The sequence below is a fragment of the Erinaceus europaeus genome, chromosome 11, assembly GCF_950295315.1.
Source record: "Erinaceus europaeus chromosome 11, mEriEur2.1, whole genome shotgun sequence".
NCBI lineage: Eukaryota > Metazoa > Chordata > Mammalia > Eulipotyphla > Erinaceidae > Erinaceus > Erinaceus europaeus.
The window spans coordinates 79,737,193-79,750,703 of NC_080172.1; the positions used below are offsets into that span (position 1 = coordinate 79,737,193).

Genomic DNA, 13,511 nt, shown 5'->3' on the forward strand with positions numbered 1-13,511 from the left:
ACTATCCTTTCCCAAAAAAACTGATGGGACAAAAATGGTGTAGGGCATTGTTAGGAATTATATAGAAGGTGGGACATATTAATATATTGGTGGTTGGTGTGTGGTGTGGGTATTTAAATTCTGATGAGAGATGAAATTGTATCCCCAAACTATGTATATTTGTAGACCAACATTAGCTCACTAAAAATAGATAAAATATTTCTAACAACACACACACAAAAACAGAGTAAAATATGAATGCCTGCCTTCTTACCCTTTCTAAGACACCTGAAGAAACACTGTTTGGGAAGTTAAGTCAATTAATAAATGAGGTATGCATAGGGACGGTATGTTAAATATTTTAATTACTTGAAAGATAACATGATTAATTTGGTCAAATCCTTATTTCCATGGCTAAAGCCTCATTTTTTTTTCCTACGTCTTCAAACACTGAACTGTAATTGGTTTCCTCTAAATTTCTACTCTAATTTATTCTAGTCTGACCTCTGAGTGAAAGATTAACTAGAGTAACAATTGTACATTCCAAACAAATCTTTCCTGTCTAAAGAAGCTAGATTATTATAGCAGGGTTTTCTAAAAAGGATCTATATATTCTTTCAGGACTCCTATAACATGAAAACCCTGTAAGTAAGTGACAGTTTTTTATTATAGGTAATGACAGTACAACATGATTTGATTTAAAAAACACATACAAACACCAGCAACACAAAGAAGGAACAATTATGAAGCCACCTGTGCCTCGAATCCAGAATATTTTGATTCACTATTAGGAGTATTAACCTGAAGGAGATAGTAACCTATTGTAGTCATGTCACCCTGCACCAAAGAATTCAGGAGCATAGATCTATCACCAGACCATCTGCTTGTCCCTCAACTTAGTGTTGGGAAATGAATAGTAATATAATCGTATAGGCAAAGTTGTTTTTTTTTTATAACAAATGATTATGTTGAAAATTACATTTCCAATTTTGATAAAGGCTTGGCTTACTAAAATAAAGCATGAACCTAGATTCAAACTACCAGAAAATCAATTTCCATTGATGTCACTGATACAAGTATCTTCATTATTATCCACCTTTTATTTGAATATGTAAGTTTTGGTATGTGGGGAGGCCCTTTAAAGACAAATCTGCATAGTGTGAGATAGTGGCTACATTTCAAATTTCATGGCAACTGCTAAGTTGGAGACACGAACTGTATCAGAAACAAATGACTTATGATATTTACACTGAATGAATATAAAGTTTTCGTGACTGTTTTTGCTACAAAATTTTAAGATCACGATGGTCACTGATAAAGGCAAGGATTCTCTCTAAATACTGCAGACTCAGTTTATGGTAATATGATTAGTTACCCTAATAATGCTGTTTAGGCACCATCTTGCTAATTACAATATTATAAATATTAATGCCACCTTGTCTTTCTGTTTGATTGCCACTCATGCAGTCATTTATCATGATATTTTCCTGAAATCTACACTGAAAGATTTTATTTCTTTTTCCCTTTTGTTTTTCATTACTGGACATGCAATCATACACATTGTTCCTTAAGAAACCCTTATTCTTGTCTATGCAAAGAGAAGAAAAGGGATATTTCCTGTTAAAATTGGTCAAATGTAAGTCAGCTTTATATGATGTTTCCCTTATTCCTTCTATGTCCTTAACTCTGCCACCCATGGCAGAGTACTCAGGGTTTTTGTTTTCTATTCTTTCTCATGTGATCTGTTTCAAGTTAAGATTCATTTGAATTATTAAATGTTTCCTTAAAGAATCATTTTATACTTGCCTCTCTTTTTTAAAAGTTAATTATTGATGTAGTGACAAGCTGAAAAGACTGTGAATTATAATTTTTTTCCTCCCCCTCATTCAGGACTGAAGAAACGTCTTCTGACAATGGTGGTCTATTTAGAATAATACAAAAGAAACACGAAGGCAAAATGCTGAATGTTGTTTTAGAAAAGATTTGCTAAAATCACTATATTACACAAAATATAAATGTAGTGTACATTTCTCTGAAAATAGCAGTTAGTGAGAAAGTTGGGACATAACCTTTTGAGCCCAGGTTTAACCACATACCAGAAGCAGCTACAAAAGATTCTGATTAGATTTTAATTTTAAAAATGTTATCATCTTATTCTGGGCTCCAGTGATTTGATTGTCTTGAAAACAGAAAGGTAATGTTATAATTTCCAGAGCTTGTTAAGGAATAAAGAAATCTCCAGCCCCTCACTGTAAAGAATGCCAGGCATCACCACAGTAAGCAAGACTATGGAGGCACTTTACATTACAGAACTGAATCTCTTTCTTTCATATGACCTTGTGTTGTATTGCTTTTATAAAAATTTAGCTTGCAGACCTATCATATAGCAATAATCAAGCCTCCTTCAGAATGACTCTACTGTAGGAACCATATGCAACAGGCACTGTATTTCCTTTTAGTGAGATGGTGGGAGGGTACATAAAACCTGAACTAGAAAGATCCAGAGGCAGAGCTTACAAAGACAACACAGGATAAGTGAGCACTTACCTTCCCCTTGAGTTCAGCAATGTGAGGAATAGGTTTCCCTTTCTGGTGTCTCATGGTAGCTGGACTTTGCCCATCCCAATCTTGTAGTTCTTCAATGCTTTTCAGATAAAGTAGTGCTTTGAGGCCAGTGCAGTAGTCTTCAATCACAGTGAAATCCTGGTTCTGAACAGCGCTGCAGATCTAGAAAAAAAAAAATGGATCAATGAAGCAAACATCAAGCCATATATATTTTATGTGTCAGACATTGTTCTAGGCACAACAAATCAATTGTTGACTGGGGATGGGGTAGTGCAAAGGGAGGAAATAAAAAGAGGCAAAAGAAAATGTTTGAGGATGCAGAATACTTTCAGTATGTGGTAAAATCTCACAGTTGAATACATATTTCAAAACATCAAACTGTGCACTTTAAATATGTGCACATTATGACATATCATGTATGCCATGATATGACTATTAAAGATTAAACGTGAAGGGTTGGGGGGGGCTTTGGGGTCCTTTTGCATAATAGTGGAAAAGGACATAATTTAGGTATGAGAGTGTTTTGCAGACACCTATTATGGTAAAATGTGAAATTTTACCTATTTGTCAACAACCATACTGAAAACTTTTTTTAAAAGATTGTTTTCTTCTTTCTTTTTAAAAAATCTTTTATTTATTATTATTGTATAGAGATAGAAATTGAGAAGGGAGGAGGAGATAGGATGGGAGAGGGACAGAGAGACACCTGCAGCCCTGCTTCACCACTCATGAAGCTTTCCCCCTGCAGGTGGGGGTCAGGGGCTTGAACCCAGGTCCTTGTGCACTGTAATGTGTGAGCTTAACCAGATGTGCCACCACCTGGCTGCTATATTGCAAACTTCTAACTCTCCAATAAAATTAAAAATCTTAAATGCAAATGATTTAGCTCCCAAGTTCAAGAAATGATCTTTTTTGAGAGTTTCAATATATGGCACTGCGTATGCCAGGGGTTATTCGTATTCTGATACTTTCTCTTTTATATAAATATATAAATCTCTTTCAAAAATTAAATAAAATTAGTTCATTTCCAGAAGTCAAAAGTGGTGAGGAAGGGGGTGGCTCATCTCATAGAGCTTAGACATTACCAAGCATAAAGACTCAGGGTCAGGGGCCAGATGGTGGCCACCAGGTCAAGTGTACACATCACAGGGTGCAGGGATGCAGGTTGAAGCCCTTAGTCCCCACCTGAAGGGAGAAAGCTTCACAAGTGGTGAAGCAGGTCTGCAAGTGTCTATTATTCTCTCTCCCTCCTTATCTCCCCGTCTCTTCTTAATTTCTGTCTCTATTCAATAATAAATAAGTAAAAATATTTTTTTAAAAAAGACTCAGGGTAGGGGTTTGGCAGTAGCACAGCAAGTTAAGCACATGGTGCAAAGCACAAGGACTGGTTTAAGGGTCCCAGTTCGGGCCCTCAGCTCCCCACCTGCACGGGGGGTTGCTTCGCAAGTGAGGAAGCAGGTCTACAGGTGTCTATCTTTCTCTCCTCCTCTCAGTCTTTCCCTCCTCTCTGTTTCTCTCTGTCCTATCCTATTAAATAACCTTGTGCACCTCTTCTATCTCATCTACTGTACTTATCCTTTTTTATGCTCCAAATCCCCCAGATTTCTTTTTTTTCCTCAGATTTGCCACATCCTTCTTTACATCAAGGTTCTTCTATAAAACTAGGCTGTCTAATACGCATGTGTTAATGGTCTTTCCATGTCTCATGGAAAATAATACTTAAAGAAATCTTCTAAGAGCTCAAAATAGATTAAGGTCTCATTTTGCTCATATACTTTTGACCTATAACTACTATTCACTTATTTGATTGACAACTCACTGCTCAAATAGATTGACGCACTGAAAGAGAAGAACTCATAGTTACCTTGGTCACCATATTATGCCATTGACAAACACTGCATTTTGCCACTTATTCTTCTCTACACACACACACACACACACACACACACACACACACGAAATTAATATATAATTCAGAAGAGATTTTCAAATTTAGGTGACCATATTTATGACAGCAGAGATTAAAGAAATTGTAGAGTTAAGAAAGGTGGGATCCACACAATTATAATCCTTAGAAAAAAAAGATATACTTGAGAATTGGTACTAAGGTTTTGAGTTGGAGGGTTCAGAGAGATATCACAGCACTTTATGCAATATAATGTCATGCCTGAAGTTTGGAGGTCACAGGTTCAATCCTTGGTATCACTATAAGCCAGAACTGAGGAGTTCTCTGATAGTAATAATAATATCCAAAGATTATTAGAGTTTAAAAAATGTGGATTTAATAAGATAAGAATGTGGAGTATAACTTCTAAATTGATTATTCACAAAGATAATCTCTTCAGTTTTGATACTATATATAGACTCCATTTACAATTGCCAGTAGGACTCTCTGACCAGATAGCTCAACTTCAAATTTAAACTTAAAGTATAGAATTCCACACCTCTCTCTATTCTAAATCAATTCAACAAAGCATCTAAACTAAATTAATAAGACAAAGTCCACTTATATCCCATTTCTCCAGATGTTAAATTTCTATCATACCAAAAGAAAAATCATGTCATACATAAATGAGTTTGAGGAAATACCTGTGAAAAGGAGAATAAATATGATTTCTTAAAGCCTCTTTGCCTTAAATTGTTATATATATATATATATATAAAATATGATAATGTTATATATAATATATAATATGATTGTAATATATATAATATAATAATATTATATATAATATATAATATATAATATGATTGTAATATATATATATATATATATATATTACAATCATCATGCCTAGCATTCTAATACCTTGTTACTGCTAGGCTGAGTGAGAGAATTTATTGAAACTATACTAAGGAAATCTATAGAATGAGATAGAGTGGAAAATATATATGTCTGTGAGTTCTCAGTATTACAAAAAGTAATACTGATCCCATGTATTCAAAGGAAGAACACATATGGAATTATGGGAACACAAAGAAAATTACAAAAGGAAACCTAAAGAATCATGAGGATATACCAAGCAGTAGAGATCTAAGACATAATCCAGGAAGATGTCAAGTACTTCATGGAAATCAGTAACATCTAATTTGGTAACCAGAAAGTCACTAACCAACATCTGCTTTTACCTGGGAGAAGTTATACAACAGAGAAGCCACTTTCTTATGGTGTGTTGAGGTATGAATGAAGATTGAGGTAGGTGTGCATCTGGTTGTTTTCAAATTATTTTATTTTTGGAGATGATGGAAATGGAGATGAAACTGGAGAAAGAGAGAGGGGAGGGAGAAGGAAGGGAAGGGAAAGGGATGGAGGGAGAGAGAGAGAAGTGGGGAGAGGGAGAGAAAGAGAGAGAGACACCACAGCACCAGCTTTTCCTCCAGAATAGTGATACTTCCATATGGTTTAAGGCTAAAATCTAAATCACGTGCATGGCAAAATATGAGCTATACACTATGAAATAGTTCTCCAGACTCATGGTAAGCAATTTTTTTTTAATATTTATTTTATTTATTTATTCCCTTTTGTTGCCCTTGTTGTTTTATTGTTGTAGTTATTATTGTTGTTGTCGTTGTTGGATAGGACAGAAAGAAATGGAGAGAGGAGGGGAAGACAGAGAGGAGGAGAGAAAGATAGACACCTGCAGACCTGCTTCACCACCTGTGAAGCGACTCCCCTGCAGGTGGGGAGCCGGGGTTCGAACCGGGATCCTTATGCCGGTCCTTGTGCTTTGCGCCTCCTGCGCTTAACCCGCTGCGCTACAGCCCGACTCCCGGTAAGCAATTTTAATGTGTTATTTCATCATCAAAAATAACCCTAAGAAGTGGGTTTACGTTTTAATCCTGTTTTATAGGTGAGGAAATTTTGTCTTAGAAAAGTTAAATGACTTGCCTAAAATTACATGGTTAGAAAGGAGAGCCAGGACTCATGACCATATGTATAATGTGACTAGCATATAGATATCTATAGAAAATAAGCTGTTGCAATGCAACTACAACTAGATTTTCCTTCAAAACGTCCGTGAACCAAACTTACACTTTGTAAATGCCCAATGTATCTTAAACACATATTGTTTTGAAATAAGAGAAATAGCATGGTCTACATCTGCAGATCTGAAAATATTAACAAAGATATTCACAGAGAGGGAAAAGGAGCTTAAAAAGAGGTAGGGGCAGTGCCTTAAGTGGAAGGAGACAGCACGTTGGCATTAGGTGAGGTTCCTGAGATATTTGGGGGAGATGTGTATTGAATCCTGAAACAGCATGATGGAGTATGTGAGAGTACTTTGCAGAAGTTGAAAAATTGTACCCATGTGTCAATAACTGCACTCTAAATGATTAACCCTCCAATAAAGTGATTTGGAAACACACAAAAAAATTTGCCCAATAAATTAAAATCTAAAAATATATATTGTTTTGAAAAACACTATACTGCTAGATTAAAATTGTCAATATCATTTATTTATTGTAAGAACAACAGGGAAAAACCAAAAAGCGAAACAAAAATCGCTCCATTTCCTGTTTTGAAGTACTATAAATTACTACATTGGAGGAAGAAGCATTGAAAAAAATCACATATACAGAAAAGAATACTTTCTATGGGGAGTTGGGCGGTAGCGCAGCGGGTTAAGTGCAGGTGACGCAAAGTGCAAGAACCCCAGGTTCGAGCCCCAGGCTCCCCACCTGCAGGGATGTCGCTTCACAGGCGGTGAAGCAGGTCTGCAGTTGTCTATCTTTGTCTCCCCCTCTCTGTCTTCCCCATCTCTCTCCATTTCTCTCTGTCCTATCCAACAATGATGATATCAAGAACAACAACTACTACTACTACTACTACAATAAAACAACAAGGGCAACAAAAGGAAATAAATAAATAAATAAATAAATATTTTTTTAAAAGAATACTTTCTATGAAGCCCGTTTACATTATATTTTTAAAATTTTTTCCTAGGAGGAACAATTCAGGCATTAATTAGGCCTGTTACATCTTTCTTAGAGTGAATTTTTTTCAGAAAAGCTATTTAAAAAAACCCTATAATTTCCTCCATAGGGTTTTTTTTTTTTATAAAAACTATAAATGTCGACTGATACTTGACTTAATCCTCTTTGATAACTGTGAGAATCTAATTTTTTGGTAGTATGTGCTTCTTGGTTATAGTCTTAAAAACAGTACACAATATGAACATAAGAAATTAGGTTCTAAAAAGTCACATCATGTGATTTACTTTATAAGATATTCATGACTGTTGTAAAATCCTGCTGCTAAAAGAAATGAGACACTTTACAATTGTAAAGTAGTATTGTAAAGTAAATCTGAACTTCATTCACCCCCAATTTTCAGTGAGATGGTACAAAATGGCACTGATTCTCTTAATCCAAAAACTTGGCACAATTTATATGTGGCAGACTCAGGCAAGTGGTGCTGCATTGATCAAGAAGTAGGCTTTACTGTCATCTTTTATAATATTTATTTATTATTTTTAATTTGATAGGACAGAGAAAAAAATGAGAAGGAAGTGGAGATAGAGAGAAGGAGAGGAAGAGACACTAATTTAGCACTGCTTCAAGACCTGTGAAGTTTTCCTACAGGTCAGGACCAAGGGTTTGAATCCAGGTTCTTGAGCATGCTAAGATGTATGCTCAACCCAGTGAGCCCCAAAAGTAGACTTTACATATTTAGGGAAAAGCATGGTGGGACCCAAGGCTAAGAAGGTTGTTTCTATTCTACCTTTGATTACATTGGTGTAGTATGAGGCTCACAATTCTGCATCTATGACAAATCATGTGAAGTTGGTGCCGTTGGGTTAGGCAGATTTTAAGCACTAGCAGGGATGAATCTGATCTTAACAAGGAATGTAAATTTATTCCAGTCTTGTAATTTCTTTATGATTTTTTTTACAAGTAGACTGTAGCAATAATTGTATGGCCCTTTACAAAAAACACTGTTTACAGTAAGAAGTTACATTTGAACAAGCAAGAGTAATTTTCTGATTGACTAGTAGTAAGAGTAAAAATAAATCTTAGGATCCAAGCCTACCACTGGGAAGAAAGTTTTGTTCACAGAATTTGATGCTAAGAAAACAGATGTGTTCAAAAAGGAGGTTTGTTTTTGCCTAGACTTTATACTCCACTAAGGGCTTTATCTCAGTCTCAAAGGTAAATGGTTCCTTTTAAAACTCCAAACATGTAGCTGCTAGTCCTAAATGGGTGTATTTTATATGACATCTCTTAATTGTTTGTTTAACAGCTCTGATTAGGACTCTTAATAGCTATTAACATGTTTGCTTAGCATAATTTGTAAGTTCTTTATGGTGAAGGCTGGTTTATCTTTCCTCACAGCAGGGCATCAGGTGCCATTATAAGGATCATTGCCACCATTAATTATTTCCATAAGCATGAATGCCCCTATAGTGAGCTCTTTTAAATAGGAGCCCAATACTCTCAGCAGGGCCAGCCTTGTGCAGGGGCTGAGTAGGTGAAGGCTTCTTATGAAATGATTTGAGCTATGCCATAAAGTTCCCATTGCCACTAATAATCTACTTTAGAGGTCTGACACAGTGCCCTGAATTTTCACTTAAGATGTGGCCACAATTAATTGAAGCCTGTCTATGAAAAGTTACTGTACAAATAACAGGGGGGTAGAAGGAGGTTGTGGGGTGCTATGCCTTTCTCATTAAATGTGATTAACCATATCAATAGAAAATTACCTATTTATAGTGATACACATCTTTAAAACTTCCTTTACATACAATACATCTTATGATACTCAGAATCTACCTTTGAAATAGGTCAGGAAGAGGTTAATGTCTTTTTTTAAAGAATGGAAAAAGCTCAGACTTGAAAAACTTTTTTTTTCAAGTCAGATTTAATGGCTCTAATGCCATATTTAGTAGAATAGCTTAGAGTTTAAGAGCATGTACCTAGAAGTCAGAATTATGTTTAGACTACATCTTACCTCCCTAAGTATAAGTAACTTTCTTCAGTTTAACATCAAAATTAAGACAGCTACCATATAGGGAACTAAAAGGCAACAAATTTAGTATATACCATAGTCTCAGGTTCTTAGTAAGATAAACTGAGACCTAAAACAAATTTCATAATATGGATAAATCCTTAAAGCATGCATTAGACAGTATACATATTTCTACAGAATTGTGTTTTATCAAATTCAACAAAATAATATTACAGGTTTCACTTTCATTTGCATCGAGTAATAATCACAAAACAACAACAAAAATACTCTATAGTCCTCTCAGAGACCCAGCTGTCTGAGACCCAGCTTGGTTCTATATTCAATGCATGACTGAAACTGGTCATTTTAACTCTTGAGTCCACTTCTCCCAATATAATAAATGTGGATAATATGTCCTTATTGTCATAAGGTTTCAGCAAAACCATACAGGTAGCATTTTACAAGGCTCTGACAGGATGTTAGTAAACTTTGTAGGTTGTATCAAGTATTCTAGAATTTAAATTGTCTAGCAGAGGAGAAAATGAAATGCTTTTCTTGTAAAGAAAAGGTTAACTTCCTTGAAGTGTAAAAGACAATTTAATAAAAAGCTAACAGACCAAAATCAAATTGGATTAAAAATACTAATCCCAGGTAAATAAATAGGCAGAGTTCCACAGAAGTATAACACTAAGGAGCTTGTGGGGTTAGTGTATAACAAAGCAACATCTATTTCAAAGGATATTTTTAAATGGGGCAAGGATTTTAAGTAGGGGTCTTGAACCAGAAATACAACTAAATGGGCTCATGACCATAATATTAAGCCTTTTCAATTCTTCTCACATAGACGGACATTCTATAATCCAAGTTGTAAAAACACATGCTTTCAGGCTACATGCAAGTAAAATAATATGTTTACAAATTAAGTTCAAATTAGTTGCAAAGTTTACATAAACTCATTAGTAAAAGAAACACTAACTACATTTAGGCAAAATTGGAAATTTTTCTGCAATTTCTATCACACATCAAATTACAGTAATAGCAATCTTACATAGCTGGAAGGGATTCAAATACCTTCTCATGAACACAGTCCAAAAATGAAACAATAACTAATTCATTTAATTCTTAAAGCCTCAGAAAAAGAAAAAAATATCCCACTATGGCTCTTTACCAACTTATTTTGATAAAGAATTAAAATGTCTAAGTAGCATCTTATAATTTCCATAGCATATTTATAGTGATTTTATAGTAATAAACCATATTTATCACATGCTAACAAATAAGATATTAAGGGAACTTTCACAGTTTCTCAGGATAGTCTCCATCTTTCAGAGATTAGGAGCTCAGGAAGGTCTAATGATGTTCCTGGACACATAGCTTTTCAGAGGCAGTGATGGTCTCCCACATAGTCTGAAAACAATTCTGTCTCAAGAATCACTCTATTTTGTTTACCAGCAATTCTGAGAGGAAGTTAGAGAAGGTGTCATGAATTGTTCGGTAAATGAAGAAATAAGAAATAAACATTGAGTGCTGTGCTCCAACTTAAATGATTAGTAAGTGATAGGGTCAGCTTACTTTTGTAAAATATACCTAATTAAATGAGAACATATATAATTTTTAATTTTCATCTTCAGTATCATTTGAGGGAATACTGTTTTATAGGATTATTGTTGTCACATGTCAGTCATCAGACAAAATTCGGTAACAACAGCAACAAAAAACAAACAAAAAAAATTAAAGATGAGGGAAAGAACTGAATAAACTCCTCACTAAAGAAGATCTTCAGAGGGCCAATAGGTATATGAAAAAGATATTCAAAATCATTATCAAGGAAATGCAAATCAAGGCAATAATGAGATAGCAGATCACCTCTGTAAATATGACCTATAACAAAAGGAGAGAAAAAGGTGCTAATGAGGATGTGAAGAGAACACTGTCACAGTGTTGAGAATATGGACTTTGGCTCAGTCCCTGTGGAAGACAGTCTGGAGGTTCCTTAAAATATTAAAAGTGGATCTGTGCTATGATCTTGCAAGTCATTTCTAAGGAATCTGTCCAGAGAACACAAAACCACTTATATGAGATCAGTGCTCACCTATATTGATGGCATCCCTATTTGTGATAGCCAAAATTTAGAAACAGCCCAAGTCTAACAATAGATGACTGTATAAGAAATTCTGGTATATATTCATATATATTCACCTGAATTACTATTCATGTCTAAGAAATAATCAAATCTCTTCTGCTACAACATGGATGGAACTGTAGACAATCATGTTAAGTGAAATAAGCCAGAAGGAGAAGGGATAATCTCATTCATAGGTGGCATTTAAGAAACAAAGCAAGGAACAACACAGGGTGAAACCTCAATGAATTGTGGTCTACTGAAACAGATTCAGGGACTCAAAGAGGGTAAGAAAGAAGTGCTAGGGGTAAGGTTGGCAATCTTAGGTCTTATTGTGGAATAATTCATAATCTCATTATAATGAAGTATAGCATGTTATTCAAAACAATTTCAAACATATTATTTACTGAAAATAATAAAGACCTATAGAACTTTCTACCTATTACACACACACACACACACACACACACACACACACACACACATTTGTTGTTTTTGTCAAGGCTTAACCACTCTGGGTTGACTTTTTCAGATAGAAATATAGAAACAGAAAGAGTGCATAAGTTTCTTCCAATGCAATGGATGCTCAATTTGAACCAGATTTTATGCTTGGAAAAGCAGGTACATTATCCGGTGAATTACTGTGTCAGTCCCAGATCTTTTTAAAGTAGAAATTAATAATTAACTATAAAAATTTTAAAGCAACATTGAAAAAAAAAATCTCCATGTTCATTGAGTGGAAATTCAGTTTCTAGTCCAGACCCACTGATTAAAATGTCAATTTTTTGGTGACATGAGATAATAAATTCTTCACTGAGTTGAATTCTGACCAACAGAGGCATAAAGCAGTATTGCTTTTTTGAAACTGATGTACAATACTTATTGTTAAAGTAATAATATAGACTAAAATATCCCTCTATGCATTTTGGCATAACCTAAGCATGCACTACTTACTAGAATTCAGATAAAACACCCTAATTATAATTTTATAAAGATACAGGTGGAAAGACAATCCCTAGAGAAACATAATGCACAGGGAACTAAATAGGGATACATTTGTATATCCACGTAAAACCACAAATCTTAGTTGTTCTATCATATTAGTTTCCATTTGTTGTAGCTGTACAACATCAAAGTCACGATGTCCCTATATATTGCATTTAGCAGTAATGTAACTGACTACGTGAAGAAATCAAAGTGAGAGTTCCTAAGTAGTTTCCTGGCAATTGAGACAGCAGGCTCTTTCATCTGCTCTGTAACTGTGGCAGTGCATTGATTTAAACTCCTTCTGAGATCTCAAATGCTTTTATACTCTTAGGTCTCTTGAGTATTTTGTTTTAATTCCAAAGTGATAAAACTCTAACATGTAGCAGAATACCATCTTGTTTCCCCCCAAAAGGGGAAGGCTTATTTCAGCTTTGCTACTAAACTGCACAGGATCACTAAGTAAAATAGCTGTCCAAATGCTAGCTTATTAAGAAATCTGGCTTTGAGTTTAATTTTCTATGTTCTTCCATGGAAAACTGGATTAGGAGAGAAAAAATAAATAGTCCCACAGATGCTGCTTTTCAAAGGTTCAGTTCACAAATGGCATGATGAGCAAGAAGGTCTATTTATTAATGTTTTTTTTTTGTTTGTTTGTCTCATGATCATGATCCAGGACACCAAACCCTACCCACCTCCCACCCCAGAATCTTTTACTTTGGTAGAATACACCAACTCCAGTTCAAGTTCTGCTTAGTGTTTTCTCTTCTGATCTTGTTTTACAACTTCTGCTTATGAGTGAGATCATTCCATATCCATCCATTTCTGACTTATCTCACTTAACATGGATTCTTCAAGCTCCTTCCAGGATGGGGTAAAGAAGGTGAATTTCCCATTTCAATAGCTAAGTAGTAT

General features: G+C 34.9%; 1 protein-coding gene across 1 annotated transcript in view; it reads right to left on the reverse strand.

The window, feature by feature from the left end:
• Window positions 1-13,511, reverse strand: part of DPYD (dihydropyrimidine dehydrogenase) — a 944,675-nt gene that overhangs the window by 123,368 nt on the left and 807,796 nt on the right. The window contains exon 20 of the mRNA XM_016189943.2: window positions 2,527-2,706. Coding sequence (XP_016045429.1) covers window positions 2,527-2,706 — 180 coding nt within the window. The remainder of the gene's footprint in view (window positions 1-2,526; window positions 2,707-13,511) is intronic.